The sequence below is a fragment of the Alosa sapidissima genome, chromosome 5, assembly GCF_018492685.1.
Source record: "Alosa sapidissima isolate fAloSap1 chromosome 5, fAloSap1.pri, whole genome shotgun sequence".
Classification (NCBI taxonomy): domain Eukaryota; kingdom Metazoa; phylum Chordata; class Actinopteri; order Clupeiformes; family Clupeidae; genus Alosa; species Alosa sapidissima.
This window is the reverse complement of record NC_055961.1, coordinates 15,832,083-15,854,048: the sequence shown is the minus strand read 5'-3', so window position 1 is coordinate 15,854,048 and position 21,966 is coordinate 15,832,083. Positions and strand designations below refer to the sequence as shown.

Below are 21,966 nucleotides of genomic sequence, written 5' to 3'. Positions count from 1 at the left end.
AACATCCACACCATGTGAAATTATTGGCAATTTAAACATATTAATTTACTTAGTTATTTTTAGTTTGATCTCTCAGTCTTTGCTACTCTTTCTCAAACTGTGTTATTGTCTTGGATATAAATATGTCAAGCAGCAAGAGCAATGTGTTTACAGATGGGTGCGGAGGATGGCATTTCGGCCAGGAACTGCAAAGAACTGAGCCACAATCTATGAATAATGTAAAGACCTGTGTTGATGACAGCCACACTGCTATGAAGGACAGTGTGAACCCAGATGATCCAGATAGAGGGTAACGTTATTGTCTTTGACAAACAAAGACACTGAAAAGACCGCTTCCCCTGAATCAGCTCACATCTGAGATATTTCTCCTGCGTAAGAACGGCTTAGGAGCGGGAGATAAATTGAGTTTGGACACGCCGAAGAGGCTCGTGCTGGTTGATTTGAGGACGGTGTGACAGCCTAACCCACCCTGCTGTTTTTCTTTCGGCTGTTTATGTTAGCCTTTTAGACACAGCTAGCGCACAAGAGGCACTCGGACGCCAAATAAAGGCAGGAATGCCGAGGAAACGAGCGACTTACAAACCCCCACACACCGAACCTTCACATGCGTCATTTGCACAAGTTACGGCATAGAGGGAGAGAGGGAGTGATAGAGTGAGTGTGTGAGAGGAAGAAAGAGAAAGACTGGCTGCGGCTGGCTAAATTTACCTAAATGATTTGGAGACTGTTGAAAAGAGAGACCATGCTTGTGAAAGTGATGCACATGCATGCGTGTATGACCAGGTGTGAAGAAAATTAGAAGACAGTGAGATGGACAGATGAAGAAGTAGACTCTCGGTTTTTGTGGGAGAGTATGGAGTCGCTGAAGAGAAGAGAGGACACACACACTTCAGTGGCATGTGGGAAAGGCCAATTGAATGAGTTGCAGGGAGACTGCAGGGCATAGTGAGACTACAGGAAGGGATTCAGATTGCATCATTTCTTCTCTCAAATTGCTCTCCAGTTAACAAAGACACCAAACAAAAGGACTGGTGAAATGCTCCAGAGAAAGTGAAGCTGCTAATTTGATTATCTTATCTGAATGAGTGGGTAGGGGGGACGCTTGGAAAAAGAATAATGTAGCCTACTGTATGAATTTTTCAGAGAAGCATACAGCAAATTTCACACTGTGATGAGAAACAATGTAAGGCTTTACAAAACTAAAAATGGATATAGAGATTTCTGATTCTTTAGCGTGGGGTCCTGCAGCCACTTTTGTATAGCACTTTTCATACACAGAATGCAGCTCAAAGTGCTTTACATTTGAAGCATGTAACACAATAATAGTCAGTCAGTCATTATCAATCACTTTTCTTCATTACTAGGGGCCGTTTATGATCCACTCAGCAACATATCAAAAATATAGAAAATGACATGTCATAAGACTGGCAGCCTTAACCCTCTTACCCCCCACAAGCACGCCATATGGCAACTGTGGCTAGGAAAAACTCCCATATTCCAGGAAGAAACCTTGAGCAGAACCTGACTTAATAGGGGGAGCCCATCTGCTTCTGGCTGGCTGCGCCCTCCAATAGCAGCAGATGTAGAATAATCTGAAAAAGTAGTCTACAGGATAAGATGAGTTAACTAAAAGCTTTCCTGTACAGGTATGTTTTCAGATCTTTTTTAAAAATATTGACTGAACTCGCCTGCTTGATGTACAGAGGCAGGGTGTTCCATAGTTTGGGGGCATAATGGATAAAAGCAGCTTCTCCACTTTGTTTGTGGAGCACTTTGGGTACGATTAAAAGATTAGAATTGGATGATCTAAGTTTCCTTTGTGGTTGATAAGATATTAAAAGCTCAGAGATATATGAAGGTGCTATGCCATTCAGAGCTTTGTAAGTAATTAACATAACCTTAAAATCAATTCTATAGGAAATAGGGAGCCAGTGCAGTTCAGCCAACACAGGGGTGATGTGTTCTCTCTTCTTAGTCTTAGTTAAAAGTCTAGCCGCAGAGTTCTGTATGAGTGCCAATTTCTTTAGATGTTTTTTGGGAAGACCAGTGAAAAGTGCATTGCAGTAGTCTAACCTGCTAGTGATAAAGGCGTGAATTAGTTTTTCTGCATCTTGTTGAGTTAAAAAGGGCCGCACTTTGGCAATGTTTCTCAAGTGGAAATAGGCTGTCTGAGTAACTTTACTGATATGGAGCTTAAAAACTTAACTCTGCATCTAAGATGACACCGAGGCTTGTTACTTTTGGTTTGACCTGGTGCGCCAAGTTCCCCAGACTACTAAGAACAGTATCTCGCTTTAGTTTTGGTCCAACCAAAAGTACCTCTGTTTTGTCATCATTTAGTTTCAAAAGATTTTTGCTCATCCACTGATTAATGGAGGTTAGGCATGCAGTGAGGGAGCAAAGGCCATCTGGGTTAGTTGGCTCCACAGAAATATACAATTGGGTATCATCTGCGTAGCTGTGGAAGTTTACATTATGCTGACTTATGACGTTTCCCAATGGAAGCATATATAGGGAAAATAGCAGGGGACCAAGGCAGCTCCCCTAGGCCACACCAAAAGGCAAGTCATGTTTTTCAGATACATGATCTCCTAGACTGATATAAAAATCTCTGCCAGTAATGTAGGTTTGAAACCAGTTTAGAGCATTATCAGAGAGACCCACCCACTTCGCAAGGCGGTGAATTAGGATGCTATGATCAATGGTGTCAAATGCCGGATTGAGACTTTGTTTGAGTCAGTAGCCAGTGAGAGATCATTGACTATTTTTACTAGAGCCGTTTCTGTGCTGTGATTTGATCTAAAACCTGATTGGAATTTTTCAAGGATACTGTTTTTGGTGAGGAAGGTATTTAACTGATTACAAACAACTTTTTCAAGTATTTTGCTCTGGAACGGTAGATTTGATATAGGCCTGTAGTTGCTCAGATTGGTATGGTCAAGATTTGACTTTTTAAGTAAAGGTTTCACAACAGCGGTTTTAAAAGCAGTTGGAAATATTTCTAATGAGGTATTTATTACCTTGAGAATAAAGGGAGCTAAGCTATAATATACTTTTTTGAGGAATCTAGTAGGGATTGGATCTAAAACACATGTTGAGGAGCCGGTTTGAGTTATAATTTTACCAAGCTCAGATTGAGTAATAGTGCTAAAGGACCTTCATTTTGGGGGGCTGTTTTTGGGTGTACTATCAAACATATTACTTGTGTTACCAATAGCCTCCCTTATAGAAATGACTTTGTTTTTTATAAAGGCTGCAAATTCTTCGCATCTTAGAGAGGATGCCTGACTGAGTGTATCAAAAGGTGTTTGATGCAATAGCCTATCAATGGTAGAGAACAACACCCTAGAGTTTCCACTGTTTTCAGCAATTACCTTAGAGAAGTGGTAATTAGTTTAGCAGAAGATCTCCCCTTGCCTCTGATTGGAAATAGGAGAAGCCCATTCTCACATCTGCACCCAGTCACCTGGGCACAGATAGAGTCCCGAAGCCATGAAGTAGCGTTGCCAAGGCAGCAATTTCACTGAATCTAAACAAATCAATCTAACCATTGAAATCGCCATAGCGGTGGCTTTCTTAATCTATTTCAATAATTTTACAACGTTTCTAAGACGTTAGTATACTTTTTTACACTGTATGAATCACATACTACAATATATATTCATACCAACACGATCAAATTCGTGACTACAGAGTTTTATTTTAGCATGAGTTTCCTCCGTAAAAGAGACCTGCAAGACAGACAACACAGAAAATTGAAAATAAATAAATAAAATAATAATAATCATGTTAAAATTAGTCCAATTTCCAACCGGCTGAAAAAGTCCAAGGGCAATGATGACCCGCGTGAAACTGCCAATGCAAGACCAACAAAGATCTTTCACTGACCAACTCAGATTTAGCACTACTGGCAGTCTGGAGAGCAGAGCACCGGAAGAACAACAGTCTGAAGTCATGATGGGCGATCTTCCTGCTGATCAGCAGCTCGTACAGACCTGTAGATAGCCGTGAGACTAAAAGCGTACAGTATATGAATGTTGAAATTCCGTCTAGAATTGATCCTTACATCAATTTGATCTGTAGTCTGATTATGGTGGACAGAATGAATGATGACGATGCCCTCTTCAGAGTATGTATTTGTACCTGTCTACAGTCACACAGGAAAGGCTTCCCCCTTCTCATCTCTTTATTTCATTCATTCAGCTTTGGTTTCATGTTCCTTCTATCTCATGTATTCAGGCTTATCAGCTTTTTTGCCATTTGAACATGATGTGTGATGAGATTGAGAAAATAAAACAAAAATGAAGGATAATTAAAAAATAGAGTGAAATATTATGATATATATTGATTTTGTTTGTTTAAAGCTGATATGATAAAACAGTCATGTTTTAATGGAGACAGAGCCATGTCTCGCCATTTTCATTTCTCATCCACAACACAATAAACAACAGACTAAGAACTGAGCAACAACTTCAAACAGTATATCAGAGGAGTCGTGTGAAAGTGACTAAACCAGGCAAATCATGGAGAATGGGAATAGGCCAAATTAAAGGGAGAGAAATTTTAAGATGAATGTCTCTTTTCATGCACTCTCTTACTCACATACATGGACAAACTTAAAGACGTTTGTGTGTGTGTGTGTGTGTGTGTGTGTTTGTGTGTGTGTGTGTGTGTGTGTGTGTGTGTGTATTGTAGATGGTACTTATGTAATGACCTGGTTTGTGTTCTGGGCTTGCTGAGAGCTCTGCTTATGACAGACTGAGCCGTCCTTCGCCTCTGAAGCATCGTCTTCATCTTCTGCAAACAAAAAACAAAAAGCTCAATGAATCACATTCATTTCAAGAGAGATAAGTACTCCATGTAGCCTGACGAGCCAGACCCACATTAAAATGTAGGGTCTGGGCACTCACCGTTCACAGTGCTCAGTCAGAGGGGTGGGATAATCGGTTGTCTTTCAAATTCCCTCTGCACGCAATAGGACAGCGCTATGAGTTCCATGCGTTTCCCACCAGCGGAGCTAGTTGGCTAGTTCAAACTTTTGCCAACTTAATAAAAGCTTAACTCGTGTCACACTGTTCGCCAACAGCAACATCCATATTATTTTTTTTCAAGTAGCAGGGAATTCAAGCCAAATCGTTGCAACTCTGCCATCAATCATTATGTTAAGCCCGCCTAACAACTCTATACACGATTTGATTGGCCTGATATAAGTTTAATTTTTCGAGCTCACAAGCCAACGGAGAGTTGCTAGACTAGCCCTGGCAGCAAATGTAATTTGCTGCCGCTAGGGTGCGTCTAGATTTCTAGGCTATACTCCATGCACTTGCTGACTAAACTCAGATGATTCATTCTAACAAATACTGAACATGGGCATCATCTCTCTAGAGACCTTTGGAATTCGTCCATATCTGCCCCCTCTGACCCAATACAACCTTCTGAAGTTGTACTGTATCCTTCTCTGTTTGTTCTTATGTAAAGTAATGTTGAACACCCCTTCTAAGTTACATAATGAGTGTGGATTTCCACAAGCAAAATGTCAACAAAACACTATTGAATCGGCTCCAACTGGTTTGTGTTCATAGCAACCTGACTTGCTTGCTGCTTTATTGTTTGGATCTGCAATATATCACTTCAGACCTAGTCCAGGAAGACCTTCTGCCTTACCACAGAAACCTGATCTAAAGGGGCTGTTCACACCAAGAGCGATAATTATAACAATAATGGCAAAGAAGTATTTGTCAAGCTAATATGAATGACAACGTACACACATATACTATAATGATAACGACATGAAAAAAGATATCATTGGGGATCACTTTCAGAACAATTTTGAGAACGATAAAAATCAAACAGCCAATCAGAATCCATCAAATTTCAAACATCCCATTCATCAACATAAGGAGAGACTTACCTTATTGTTGGTTAGTTATACGCTCATCATTATAACTATAGTTTTCTTTCCTGGTTTGAATGGCCTTTAATAAATAATCATAATAAATTATGAATATCTATTCAGAGTTCAATCTGAAATTAATTTACGCTCAGATAAGATGGATATTTCTTTAGAAATGTAATCAAAAATAGTAGTTATATCTAATCAAGATCTTTGCCTAACAGAGGTTAGTTGATTGCTATCAGGTCACGGATCACATTCTTGTCACATTCACCTCGCCTGAATCTTTTTCTGTATCACACATGAATAGAAACAGTTATTTCCTCACACATACTTTAATTACAGTCTGTATGAGGTCAAGACATTTTCAAAGGATATGGACGGTGCGCTTTTGAAATCAAAATAGTCATTGGTTTAAAATATATAGGAAGTGGCAAACTTGCTGCGTGTGGAAGCTAAGAATTCATTTCTGTTTTAAAGCAAGGCTCGAGGTACAATATGGGGCCTGGTGAATTGTCGAAGAGTTGCACTGTCAAAGTCCACTCCAGCTTTTCCCAGACTGATTTTCACAATGGAGATAGAATGCAAAATGAGATTCATAGGGCTAAGTCCTAGACTAAAAGCTCTAGGCTCTACTAGGCTTAATCCATGTATGGGGAACTGGTCCTTGGAATTTCTTAGTCTATGCTGTAACTCTATCTCTACTCTTGTTTTTCAAATAACAAAGTGTGGATGTTAATTCTGAATTGCCTAAGCAGCATGGTAACCACTTGGCCATTTGTTTATTGGTGTATATCTTGTAAGAACATTGGCTATCCTCCCCTTGCTATAAATTCCTAACCAACACAAACAGGTTTCTCAAGTCTTATTTGTTGTTGAAAACATATGAAAGCTCTTTGGTCATACTGAATAAATACATATCACTTAGAGCATTATTCAGACACCAAAGCCCACACCAGGAAATATTCTTGGCTATACCATCTAACATACACTTCTAGTCATAAATAATCTCGTCGTTTCAGTCTGAGGTTTTGCAGAACTTATTGTCTCAAGGTTCTCCTGGCAAAAGGAAATGAACATAGATCTACAGTGGCACAATTTACAATCCAACCGAACCGCTCCAGCAATTTCCACCATCCATTTTATATCTTTCTTTCCCACCTACTATAAATCTTTTCTTGCTTCTCTCATTTTTTCTTTCTGTCCCCTCATTACTGACTGGAGGAGGCCACAGAGACAGGGGTGTTTTTTCCCCTTGGAGCATATACCTGTCAAGCTAAGGCTAATTTGGAGAGATGCTATAGCTCTGCAGTTGAAGTGCCCTGAATTAGCCTTGCAGACTATACCCTTATGAGATGTATCATGACTAGTCTGACTTCACATTACCAACACCATGGCTAAAAGTAACAGTATTTATTTAAAAAGCTCTTGTTTAAACAAGAGCCCAAAAGATTATCTAGTGAAACATAGCAGTAACATAAAAAGTAAGTAAGGCACTTGTGTGTGTGTGTGTGTGTGTGTGTGTGTGTGTGTTTTCCCCTTCATGTTAGCTATAGCTAAATTAGCGTGTTGATTTCTAAGTTCTAGTTTGATATTAAACTATAACTACATATAGTGTCAAAGTTTAAAATAGTTATTTTAAATCACTTCAGTGTGGATTATTCTATTATCATTTCCTTTTCTCATTCACAGGTACAATGTGTGGTGACACTCATTGTTTCCTCCAGCAGCTAACAAGCAGAAAGCCTCCCGTCTGGACCAGGAAACAGGCATTACTGAACTTCTGCCCTAGCACCTGTTTCCTGTTTTGAGTCTGAAAAAGCATAAGACATTTTTTCAAAGCTTTTGACCTGGATCGATGGGTCTGTAATTGTATTCTGGTCAGTGGGAGGTACGGCACCTCAGACTCCACATCAAATCACCAGTAGCTAAGGCAAGGGGCTATACGCAAGGTGTCTAGAGACAGAAACCAGCCTAGTTAAAAAAGTGTCAATCAAAAATAGCTCAGCTCAGGCCGGGGACAGCGCAGTGGAATAATGCCGGTGATTTGACAAGGAAGACATATGAAGGTCACAGCTCCGCACCTAATTTCCCAGCAACAGTTAAGCTAGCCACACACCACCAGTCCATCATTCTCCCTGTCCTCCTCATCCACACTCCATGACCTCATGTTGAGCCTGTCACGGATTTAATCTCCTCACGTTGACTCCAGAACAAGTCAAGTACAGCTATACACACACACACACACACACACAGACACACAAACTTTTTTGTAACTAAATGTTTGGTATACTTTGTGGATTTATCTTTTAATTAAAGTGGAATGAATACATTTTATTTCACATTTCACGTTTTTGTCATGGTGAAATGCCCTTCAGGATAATTCTGTTTGGTGTTCTTTGAGGCTAAGTTAGTTGGCCACACATGCATGCACACATCCAGTTACACACACACACACAGATACACACACGTGCACACATACACATACACAGATTAATTATCACTTGCCTTCTTCTCATGTGTGCTGGCCTCCTCCCCCTGGTGTGTTGAGATCTGAGGACTGGCCCTGTGCTGAGGAGTCATCTTCAGTTCGGCCCTGACACCACCATCGCCCTGCTGCCCCTGATGCTTCACTCAGCTCAGCTCACACACACACACACACACGCACCCACCCAGGCAGGAGTCAAACTCGTCTGGACACAGGATACTGGCACATCCCCTTTACCCCGCTCTGAAACCATTTCCTCCCTATCTCTCTCTCCCTCTCTCCCTCTTTCCCGGTCCTGCTTCCCCTCCCATTACCCGTCTCTGTCCAACCCGTCCCGTCTCCTAGCAGTATGCAGCCTCTGCCCCGTCCTTCGCCCACCCCACCCCTCACTCCCCTGGCCATTTTCCTCCCACTTCTCTCCCATTCTCCTCCTCTCTCCCTCTCTCTCTCTCTCTCTCTCCCTCTTCCCTTCTCCTCTCCCCAGAGTTTCCTTTGTGGTGACCAAATAAGGGCACAGAAGGACAGAGAAAGACTCCCTCCAGCAAGCACCCAGGGCCCCACCACCCACCCACCCAGGTCACTTACAACCTCTTCTCCACCATTCCTCCACAGCGCATTCAGTCTGCTGCAGTTCACTCCTCCACTAAACAGTCAAGCTGACGGCCATCTAACAGCCCATAAATGCTCTTGCTTTTGTAAACGTTGAAAATCCTGTGTTACTGGGGAAGCTGCAGGGCATGATTGCAGGGAACCGTTTCTTTCTGGTAGCGGTGTGTCATGTTGTGCGTTCGCGCTCTCTCCCTCTGTAGGTGTGTGGAGGTAAGTAGTGGGGTAACACTTAACTTGGATACTATATAAAATTGCTGTTGCGCAATTACACAATTGAACACCTTCACCAAACCCAACCCCTTAACCATAATGTTAACAGAGGGTTGTAACATCCACCAACGTAATAACTTTCCACCAACATACAGTTAAGAACAAAATTATTCATACCCCTGGCAAATATTGATATAATGTTGATTTTCTCTTGACCAATAGGTTTGTTGAAAATGACACTGTCACATGCCAAAATGTTGCAAGACAATGTGGGAGAAACATGGAATCAAAAAAAGAAGCATTTTCATCTTTTTTAATATTTTTTATGAAAAATGGCATGTCCAAAATTATTCATACCCTTTATAAATAATCAATAGAAACATCTTTATTTGCATTCACAGAGCTCAACATATTTCATATAATACCTACCAGAACAAACATATCAGTCAAGAGAAAATTATTCCAGGGGTATTTTTTTTTTTAAATTTTGTTAATTTTGTTAAAAAATCTGCACGTTTTAAACATAATAATCCTGCCAACGTAATAATTTCCCACCAACATAACTGTTGCCTACTGCCAATGTAATAACCCCCCCCCACACACACACACACACACTTACTTATACCTACTGTACATGAACCAGGCCTGCTGTATGTAATCTAATAGACTCACCACCGAATGAATGGTGCACATTATTTTTGTGGACAATACTGTAAACTGATCCACCAATATAGTTAATTGGGTATGCGCTGATTGCTAAAAAGGTGGCTTCCATTAACATAAAGGACAGACACCTGGCTGTGATTGGCCAGGTTACGTATGGAAAGACGTGGTGTTCAAACACCAGCTCTAGAGAATAAAAGCTCACTCCCAAGGAGATAAACTTAAGAATTTGTGAATTTCTCACCAAAGGCCTGGTTCTTGGATTCTCCGCTGCAGAGTACATCGATCTATTCACATCACCTGCCTGGCTGAACTTAGTCTCTGCTTGGTCAGAGCTGTACAAGGAGGTTTTGTGAATAAAGGCCATCATCGGCTTCTTTTCATTTCAGACGTTTCTCCACGGGTCATGTTATTCAGAGTGCTAATTTGGTGGTAACGGGTTAGTGGCATTTTTCCACCACATGAACTAAGCAACTGAAGTTAAGTTAGGCAATTGAAAAGCTCTTGTTATCTGGCCCTATAGACCACACAAAGACTTCAGCACTGGGAATACCAGAATTGTAACAAAATATCAGTTTAAAAATAATGTCAAGTAAAACATTATGGACAGTTATATTTGTAATTTTGACATGTCATTTCAGCACAAAACACACAAACTCAATAGCGAATATTGTCGAACTTGCCATGTTAATCTCTGAACATGTAAGGCATACTACAGTAAGTACTGTAGTTGGCTGATAAGCATAACAATTGTGCATTTTATGACTAAAGCATGAAAGTTTCCACATATAATACACACTCTAAAGTTTAGACGTGAAGCCAGTTTGTATCTGACCTCTGGGGGTCAATGGCATCATCATTACATTTCCCCCCATTATTTTTCATTGCAATAATGTACATGTTCACAAATATGCAGTTTTATTTCAATAGAATGTATTAATAACTAGATGTACCGCAGAGCGGTACAAAATATGACCGCCGCCCAGTCCAGCACATTTTTTCCACAAAAAGAAATCACGCTGAAAGGCCTATATGATTCTAACTGTCTCACTAAATTGCATTATCCACACTCAATTCTCACTGGTATCTGCTAGACAACAAGTACCAAAACATGATTAGTTCATAGATTTCACATGTAAAATTCATTTTATACAACTCCACCTCCATCTTGCCTGTTTATAATTCTGAGAAATTCTTGATTGTTTGTGTTATGTTTATGTTATGTGTGTGTGTGTGTGTGTGTGTGTGTGTGTGTGTGAGTGTGTGTGTGTGTGTGTGTGTGTGTGTGTGTGTGTGTGTGTGTGTGTGTGTGTGTGCGTGCGTGCTTGTGTTTGTGCCTGTGACATTACTGTGAATGAATGTGTGTGTGTGTGTGTATCTGTTTCTGCACATGTGTGCACATGAAATGGGTTAACATGACCCCTGGAGGCAAACATACGGAAAAAAATGGTCATCCTAGGCCCTACAGTTCTCAAGATATTCACAGAGAACTGTGTCTGCCCTACCCTCCTTTCGGGGGGTCCAGTCCAGCGGGGGGGCTACAGATCAGAACGAAAAATGACGGTTCCATGCTATCCATGTGGGGGTACATGCCCACCAAGTTTCGTGTACCCCGGTCTTTCAGTGTCCCGGGAATCCTTGTTGGTGTACGTCACTAAATGTACACATAAATTATTTTATTGTAAGGCCCCCCATGAACGAAAGTACACAAAACTTGGCACGCATTCGGAGGGTGTCATAATGATCCTACACTTTTAATTTCGTGCAGTTTTGACCTTGTCAGCCAGAGATATTGTGATGAAAACACCACATTTTTTGCTTTTTAATTTTTAACTAGGTGGCGCTATACATGAAATAAGTGGTAATGGGATGGGTTGACATGCCCCCTTAAGACCAACATACATAAAAAAGATGGACCTCCTAGGCCCTACGGTTCTCGAGATATTCACAGAAAACTGTCTCCGGCCACCTACAGGCCAGTTGGTGTATAGTAACATAAATTAATTTATTGTGTGGCCCCCCATGAACGGAATTCCACAAAACTTGGCGTGCATACAGAGGGTGTCATAATGATCCTACACTTCCAATTTCGTGCAGTTGTGACTATGTTAGGTCACAGATACCTTCAATTACAACACCTCATTTTTACTTTTTTGTGTTTAACTAGGTGGCGCTATACATGAAATGAGTGGTTATGGAATGGGTTGACATGGCCCCTTGAGATCAACATACAAAAAAAAATGGTCCTCCTAAACCCCACGGTTTTCGAGATATTCACAGAAAACTGTGTCTGCCCTACCCTCCTTTCGGGGGGTCCAGTCAAGCGGGGGGGTTACAGATCAAAATGAAAAACGATGGTTCCATGCTATCCATGTGGGGTTACATGCCCACCAAGTTTCGTGTACCCCGGTCTTTCAGTGTCCTGGGACTCATTGACGGAAATTTGGGCATGCGAAAAAGAAAAAAAAGAAAAAAAAAAAAAAAAAATCTGACTAAACCTATATGACCGCCGCTTTGCTGCGCGGCGGTCATAATTATATTACAATAACTTATTATTATAAATTATTATTATTATTATACCAAGCATTATTACTATTTTATAAAGTGGCTTATTAAGCACTATATTTTACACATTAGTGAGTAGGCCTGGCCTATGAGACATTGGATGTATAACCTTATGTATAAAATCTTTATAACAAAGATAAACCTAATTTTCATAGACTGTCCAGATAGTGGCTATGATTCATTGGCCAATGATTTTTTTAGTAGGTAAATTACCCCCAGAGGTTGAAAGGCTAGATGATGGGACTTGCATGGAAGCCACATTCAGGAGCAATGGGCCAAAGACCTGCCGATTAAAGTACAACTAAACAAAGCTACAGTGACGGCGCAAGTCATTAAAATGGTGAAGGAAGCTGTGCCAATGTGTCAATGGACCGGTACAGTTCACACAGAGCATTTTAGTCCAGGAAGATTTTACCCAACTCAAAACTAACAAATCATTTTTGAAAATCCAAGTAAAATTGTCAAAATTGGCATCATTTGTGCATCTAGGTCAAAGGCCAACATTTTTACTTATGGCAGTTTTACTGAACTTCATGTGATATGTTAATAGGGTCAGTTTCCATAAAAGGATGAAACTTGGTACACTTGTACAGTTTGGAGCTCTGAACATTTTCATATATAAATCCATTATCAAAAACCCTATTGGTCATCGGGGCAACCAGGGCCGCATACAGTTTTAAAAATACCGTGGTCTAAAAACAGAGACTCCCATAAGCGATAATTGCACTAATGGACATTAAGTAGAGAGGGTGAAGGGCATTGGGGGTTTGCTATGGCCACCAAGCACTGCTAATAACTGTCATTATACAATGTCCAAGTCCAAGTGCCAAACTAGATGTACCGCATAGCGGTACAAAATATGACCGCCGCTCAGTCCTGTACATCCGTTCCGCGAAAATAAATCACACTTCAATTTGTCTCCATATTTTACTCCATCCCCCACTCTTGAAACTTTTGTGTATGCTTGTTTGGCATGCCTGAGTGTGTGTGTGCGGCTGCACAGAAAGTACCCTACTGGTGCTGAAAAGGTGAATAGATTGTAGAATAGCCAAAGAAGATGTAGAATTGTTATAAAACCTTTAAAATCTCTAAACAATCACAAGTAGGGCAGTTCATCACAGTTCATCCATTGCAACTGGATTGATGAAAGGTCACTTACACCTGTAGGCTACATTGTATTTGGGAAAAGCAAAAGGTATCAGCATAATGTTATTTATTTATTTATTTATTTTTTATGTATTTTTAAACAAAAACATCTCTGTCAGTTCCATGCCGTTTTCAACAGCTATCAAAAACAAAGGTCATTTTTGGATGGATGGATTTTTTGTGAATGTTTCTTCTTCTACATAAGATTTTAGTCATCTTTAGTTCATGTAATACTTTATTGTCAATGCACAAATTAAGTAACAGTAGTCTGAAACGTTATTGTTAATGCACAAATTAAGTAACAGTAGCCTAGTCTGAAACGAAATGCTGTTTTACATCTAATCCATGTGGGGTTACATGCCCACCAAGTTTCGTGTACCCCGGTCTTTCAGTGTCCCGGGAATCATTGACGGAAATTTGGGCATGCGAAAAAGAAAAAAAAAAAAAAGAAAAAGAAAAAAAAAAAAAAAACAATCTGACTAAACCTATATGACCGCCGCTTCGCTGCGCGGCGGTCATAATAATATGCGAGGAGGACCTGTCTCTTAATTAATAGGGGATTTCACTTTTCCCATACATTTTTTTAAAACAAGTCAATGGTTTTACAATTTTTCAGTCAAGCTTTGGTTGGTTTAGATACAACAGAATGTATGCAAAATGTAAATTAGCCTAATGGATTAACTTTGATCTGCTGTGCTGCATACGGCACAATAGATGCACATAGTAAAGTATATAAAATAGGCCTATTAAAATATTTAAATAGCTTTAGTCTACATTTGAAAAAAATATTGAAGAGAATCCAGTCCAGTACACATGTCTTTGGCAAGTAGCCTAGGCTACTACAGACACAGGTCTGTACAGTCTGAACAGTCAGCCTCAGCCAGTAGCACAACCAGATATGTACAGTCAGCTTAAAAAAAAAAATTGGCCATTTATAGCTGTGAAGGTGATTCACACACAATTAATTTTCTTTCCCAACTATATTTGGTAACTTAGACATCCAAAACATACAGAGTGCGAATTACCCCACCATACTGCTCCTTCACTTCTTCTGATCATCATGGTCCACTACCATATCAATCCCCACCGTGATCACCAAGTGCAACATGTGTTGTGCAACACACATACAAGGTCTAAACATGTGACAAACTGATAATCAGTAGGCTACAGAATATCTCATCGTTTTAATACTGTATATCCAAAAGAGAACTGTTTTGATCAACTCTGCCCTCTGCCCTCATCGTGTCGTCTCCCTGCGGCCTGCTCACGGCTTTTATCCTGTGCCTCCTGTCTGCTGGGTACCCCTTTCCTTAACACATATGAACAGTGTATAAAACCTAACTGCACCTACACTTTTAATGTAATTGTTTGTAGATAGAAAATCGTTTCATTAAGATATCAGGGTTCTCAGATGAAACTACATTTATCAAACTAAAAATAGGAAATAATAGAATGTAAAAACAATACCAACCAATTAAAAACAAATTCAAATACTAGCACATATTTACTGATTTCACTGATATTATGTAGGCTTAGCTACATCAGACCTTCGTGTGCATACCGGTGTTACATGGCAACTGGCTCCCGTGTTAACTGGCTGCGTTGATGACGAGTCTTTGACAGATGTGGCCGCTTGCAGATTTGTCACTTTCTGATATACTAGAGACGCACACAAATATATGCATGACATGTTTAAAAGTCAAAATTGTATGTAGTACTACATGCACTGGACCATGAATATGCCACCCAAAAAACAAACACCTAAATAGCATAAATTAATTTCACGTGGGTATTGAACCACGAATAAATTGACCTGTTTGCTTGGTAAGATAGATAGATAGATAGATAGATAGATAGATAGATAGATACTTTATTGATCCCCAGGGGAAATTCAAGGTCTCAGCAGCATACAGACAACACAAACACATTCTTTAACAGCACAAAGAGTAATTAAAGTATATAATATAAAAACACAACTAAGCAATAAGGACAGTGGAAGATAAAGAATATGCTAAATATACTAAAATACTAACACTTAATCTAAATCAATTCTAAAAACAGTATCCACATAGTGGTGATTAATCAATCAGAGGCACTTGCAATGACTGAGGCAGGGACTGAGCCTGTGATTCTCTGTGCATAGTAAGGTATGGTAAGGTGTTCTAAGGTGCTCTGTGTGTGGTAAGCAGGCGTCCATCCACTTGCGCCATGAACCAGCTGATGGCACTCATAGAAATTGACTTTAGTTGTATGATTAAAAGAAATCAGCTAACGTTATTATAATTGTAACAAGTTAACATAGCTGTTCATGTTATCTGGCTACCATGTTATCATGCTACCGTTGCCCAAGCCATTTAGTAGGCCTTCAAAGTATCATGGTTAAGTTTTACAAACGTTTCACTGAGGCTAGGCTGTGGCCGCCCCTATCTGAAGTGTCTGTAGAGCCACATGAACGTCAGCATATTTGCTCTACAGATACTTCAGATAAAAATCAAATAAAAATGTGTTTCCTAATTGTGTATCCTTTTGTCCAGCCTATTCTTTTAAGAATTCAGTTCATGAAACACAGGCATTGAAACGCACACTGCAATGGGCAGGAGAAGTCTATAACGTGTCCATATTTTACACAAAATTTGCGCACAGGGAGAGTAAAAACTCAGGCTATTAACGTTAATGTTGCTGACATGTAAATATGGGTTTGATGTTTTTTTTTAAATATATTTTATTTCCCAATTCACGCGTTCGTGCTTCTCCTGTGGCGCAACAGGTAAATGCCTTCACATTGCTTTTTGACGCAGTCGACATGGGTTTAATCCTCCCCATCACACGTTTTTTTATTTATTATTTATTTATTTATTTTTAGACTAGCAACGCTTCCTCAATTTAGGCTACAGATACTAGGTGGCCACAGAGAGCCTGACCAGCAGTCAGTGAAATGTTTGAAAACGTAACCATGATACTTGACCATCAGCCATGTTAACTTGCTACGATCATCAGCTGACTTCTTCTAATTGTATAAAGTAAAGTAAATTTCACTATTACTTATCAGCTGGTTCGTGGCGCAAGTACGTAGATGAATGGTTATCATGTAAGATGTTTAATTTGGGAAGCAGGTTCGATTTAACACAGCTGCATAGTTATTTGAGAGTTTGAAAAAACATTGTTATTCTTCCAACCGTCCAGTCCACCATGCACGTAGAGTTATTATTAGGCTATTTGTATTTATTTTTTGGTGGCATATTCATGGTCCAGTGCATGTAGCGTACTACAGACAATTTTGACATTTAAATATGTCATGCATATTTGTATTTGTTCGTCTCCAGTTTCCATCAGAAAGTGACAAATCTGCAAGCGGCCACATCTGTCAAAGAAACGTCATCACTCGTGAAACGTCACCAACGCAGCCAGTTAACATGGGTGCCAGTTGCCATAACACCGGTAAAATAAAAACACAGGATCTGTGCCAAACTAATTTCAAAAGGGCACAATAATTTATTCAAGATATAATGAGAATGGACACGGCTATGGAGTTCATCTCCTTGGAAATGACAATCGATTTTACCTCACCACAATGTAAAGGTTTATTTAAGAATTACATTGCTAACTAACCTTGGTAACCTCGCCTGATTACCAAGTTAAAGTTAAGTTAAAGTTCCTACTTGCCTCAAGCAGTCTGATATTGTTCCAGTACCGAAAAACAAAAGTCCATCATGTCTGAATGACTACCGCCCAGTAGCCCTGACGTCTACAGTGATGAAGTGTTTTGAGAAGCTTGTGAAAAACATTATCTGCTCATCCCTCCCTGCCTCCTTCGACCCCCTCCAATTTGCTTACAGAGCCAACAGGTCTACAGAGACAGAGGATGCCATCTCAAACCTCATGCACACCACCTTAAAGGAGAATTCCGGTGTGATATTGACCTAAAGTGTATCGAAACATGATACCGAGTGTGAACGTATGTCTCATAGCCCATCTCGGCTTGTCCCCTGCACTCCAAAATCTGGCGCTAGTTAGCCGATGCTACCAACATCTTTTTCAATAGTGGTGCTTCGGCATCGGGCTAGCCATGCAAATAAATCACTGTTTTACACCCATTTACGAGGCTCAATGTATCTCCACACTTCATTGGTAGACTTCCGAGGGCCCTGACATTTAAAACGAGACATTGAGAACTTTGAAAAGGCACTGGTAGTTTACTTACAAGACGATTTATACAGACAGTATCTTCACGAAGTTTAGCGTTTGCAGCCATCTTGAATTTAGTCACGATAAGTCGAGCAACGAGTAAGAATGAACAGCTATGATAAGGGATCAGATTCCAAAAATAATTCAGTGGAAATGCATGGATTCCAGTTGCTGCTACTGGAAGAAACTGGAATCCATGCATTTCCACTGAATTATTTTTGGAATCTGATCCCTTATCATACCTGTTCATTCTTACTCGTTGCTCGACTTATCGTGACTAAATTCAAGATGGCTGCAAACGTTAAACTTCGTGAAGATACTGTCTGTATAAATCATCTTGTAAGTAAACTACCAGTGCTTTTTCAAAGTTCTCAATGTCTCGTTTTAAATGTCAGGGCCCTAGGAAGTCTACCAATGAAATGTGGAGATACATTGAGCCTTGTAAATGGGTGTAAAACAGTGATTTATTTGCATGGCTAGCCCGATGCCGAAGCACCACTACTGAAAAAGTTGTTGGTAGCATCGGCTAACTAGCGCCAGATTTTGGAGTGCAGGGGACAAGTCGAGATGGGCTATGAGACATACGTTCACACTCGGTATCATGTTTCAATACACTTTAGGTCAATATCACACCGGAATTCTCCTTTAACTCACCTGGAGGAGGGGAATGGAAATTATGTGAGGATGCTGTTCATTTACTTTAGTTCAGCATTCAACACGATAGTACCTCTCACCTTGGTCACAAAGATGAAGGCCTTAGGACTGAACACCACCCTGTGTCACTGGATATTTGACTTCCTCACCAACCGTTCACAAGTGGTTAGAGTGGGGGGTCTGACATCTGACTCATTAACCATCAGCACTGGTGCTCCCCAAGGCTGTGTTTTGAGTCCACTGCTGTACAACATCTACACACATGACTGCAAAGCCAACAGTAGTCATACCTCCATCATCAAGTTTGCAGATGACACAGTGATCTTGGGCCTGATTAGTAACAACAATGAACAGCTCTACTTGGATCAGGTTGATGAGGTGGCACAGTGGTGTCAATCTAACAGCTTGACACTGAATATCAATAAAATCAAGGAAATGGTAGTGGATTACAGAAGGCAGCAGCAGAACTACAGTTACACCCCACTAATGATCAGCGGGCAACCTGTAGAGAGAGTCACAAGTTTTAAATACCTTGGTGTCCACATTACTGAAGACCTAACATGGACTGTTAACACTCAATATGTTCTGAAGAAGTCCAGACAACGACTCTACTTCCTTCGTCAGCTAAGGAAATTCAAAGTTTCTACATCCATCATGAAGGCCTTCTACACTTCAGCGGTTGAGAGTGTTCTAACTGGTAGCATCATCACCTGGTATGGGAACTCCACAGTTAGAGATTGTAGTACTCTGCAGAGAGTAGTGCGCTCAGCTGAACGTACTATAAGAACTCAACTCCCTGCTCTACAAGATATCTATTCCAGAAGAGTACTCCTAAGAGCCCAAAAGATTCTGAAGGACTCTTCTCATCCTAACAATGGATTATTCCTACCGCTGAAATCAAGAAGACGCCTATGTAGTCACAAAGCCAGAACTGAGAGACTCAGGAGAAGTTTTTATCCCCAGGCCATCCGAACTCTGAACTCACACTATACTGACTTTGCACACATTCACTCCTCAGCACTCTCAAACATTTCCCAACTCTGAACTCACTTGGGCCACTTGGAGCTTTGATTGGAAAAAGTGACCCATCAATAAGCCCAATTACCCCAGGCATTCCACTCTGTTGTAAAAACTCCTCCTTTATCCGCAGAAGCTCTTTTCCACGCGGAAATTGAATATAATTTGGTGCTAGATTGCAGATGGCTTTGGTGACTTCCACGAGGTTGCGTGAAATACACAGCTGTGACACCGAAGACAGGCTTGCAACCTCAGTCTGGAAGTCACCCTTGGCAAAAAAACGCAGAGCATTTGTTACCTGCACAAACACTGGCAAGGCTCCATGTCTCCTTGTAGGCCTCTCCAGAACTGGACGTAGTTCTTCCACCAAATTCAAAATTAAATGTCTTGGCAGACGATAAAATTAAATTAAAACACGGTCCGGAAAATTTAACACATCATTATGCGGTCTAAGTAGCCTTTCTGCCATTACATTTCTGTTAATGTGTTCATCTTCATTGTCAAAGATTACATTACATTACATTACATTTAGCAGACACTTCTTGACCAAAGTGACTTACATATGTCAGCTATATTACAAGGGATCACATTGTCCCCGGAGCAACTTGGGGTTAAGTGCCTTGCTCAAGGGCACAACGGTGGAAGCTGGGAATTGAACCGACAACTTTCAGGCTACTAAACGCTAGCCCAGCTCCTTAACCACTACACTACCACCGCCCAAAGATACCTACAAGCGCAAAAGATACCTAAAAGCAGCTGCCATATTTTTTTCAGTTAGTGACAGTTATTTTGATTTAGGACAGGGTGAATGGCAACCTAACTTAGGCATCCTAAGTTAGGAATTTCCTAACTTAGGATGATTCTGTAATGGCTAAATTCCTATCTTAAGATAAGATAGGATCTCATCCTAAGTTAAGTTAGGAAACCTGCTTCTGTAATACCAAAACCCACATGAAAGTTTCATGTGCGCACATGAAAGTTTTATGTGAAAAGGTTTTGCGTGTGCACATGAAACTAAACTTTACATTTTGTTTTGCTCATGTCCCCTTAGTGGCTCCGTACGAAGGTCTCTGGGTGGACTTTTAAAATCCGTCTGAATAAAAAAAAAAGTTAAAAGCAGACACATACCTTCCAAAATCACCTGATTTCCATTGCATGTTGACAGCTGCTGGAATGCATGGACGGTTGAAAGAATAACGATTTCCCCCGAACTCTCAAATAACTATGCAGCTGTGTTAGTTACCCTGGTGCTGGGTAGTGTACTCACGTCAGGTGGGGAAGAGGGGCGCTGTCCTAAACTGTCTGAAAATAACCCAACATGAGTAAAAACAACCCCACACAATGACCCAACAGTTTCAACCCAGCGTTTGGGTTGAGAAAATAACCCAGCATTTTTTAGAGTGTACTGGCTCATGAAATGTAACAAAATAAAATACAAAATACTGATGTGAAAAATGTATTTAATTAAAATACAAGTAATTAGTAATTTGGAAATACAAAAATACCCACACAATAATCATGGTATACTAACAAGGCACATTATTGAAAATGTATCCCCAAGAGACAAGAAATACTATTTTTGATTGGCTGGGGGCTATTAATTCTGTACATTGGGGCACCTATGAAGTAGATCTGGTAAAAAATGTAATCACCATCCCATATCAATGTAAACAATGATTTAAATGACAAGCAGGCTTCGCAACAGTGGAATCAACTGTAACAAAGCAAACTACCTATCATCATTTTCCGTAACCAATGAAAGTAGTACAACAAATTGAACAGATCAGCCTCTTTTTAAACTGAACTACATTTCCCTTGTTGTGCTATAAATGCATGTCTACTGGCAACATTGGGGATAAACAGAATAACAACCTATAAGGGGCCCCAATATACAGAATGAATTAACTTGGGAGAGAATTCCACTCCGGGAGGTCTTTATCTCCGTCTCCTCCGTTATTTCTGCATGTCAGGACACCACAGCGTATGTTACTCCTTACAGTAAATCCTCCTGTCAAATCCAAGTTTTAACCCTTAAAGGTGTAGGTTTTTGAACGTTCTAAGTTCCGCAACAATGGAAGGTTCTAAAATTCTATGTTGAATTCAATGAACCCAGATATTCTTTAGAACGTTCATTTCTCAACATTCCTGTCACACCGGTGTGACGGTACTCCTTTAAGGGTTAATAGTAAGAATGAACATCAGCTATTAGGTACTCAAGGTCATGGGGTGGCCATGGTCCTAATATTCTCCCTCAGTATATTATCTGTATCGTTGTCAAATTGTAGTCTTGTAGCACTTAACACAACTGACAATTCAAGCTCCTAGTTACTTTTTAAATTTCTTTCAACTTCGTGACATGTTCTAAGGGGTTCTAAGGGGCTTTAAGTTGTCTACAGGGTGACAAAAATTGACATAAACAAACAAATTGGGTTTACACCCCATGTTGTCCTTACAGAAGGGTGATAAGGTTGACCATTTTGGCTCCCACAATTGACTTTTCTTTTCAATTTTTTCAACTTTACACATGTTCAGAGTG

At 40.2% G+C, this 21,966-nt stretch overlaps 1 protein-coding gene across 2 annotated transcripts in view; it reads right to left on the bottom strand.

Moving 5' to 3' along the window:
• Positions 1-8,737, bottom strand: part of arhgap20b (Rho GTPase activating protein 20b) — a 31,539-nt gene extending 22,802 nt beyond the window's left edge. Inside the window, exons 1-2 of one of the 2 annotated variants that reach the window (XM_042093562.1) lie at positions 8,402-8,737; positions 4,715-4,797 (exon numbers count right to left, since the gene is read on the bottom strand). In XM_042093562.1, coding sequence (XP_041949496.1) covers positions 4,715-4,797; positions 8,402-8,476 — 158 coding nt within the window. In that variant the 5' untranslated portion in view covers positions 8,477-8,737. Of the gene's footprint in view, positions 1-4,714; positions 4,798-4,910; positions 4,948-8,401 lie in introns of those variants that run through there. The other variant, XM_042093563.1, reaches the window with a different exon arrangement.
• Between the last annotated feature and the right edge of the window lie 13,229 nt (positions 8,738-21,966).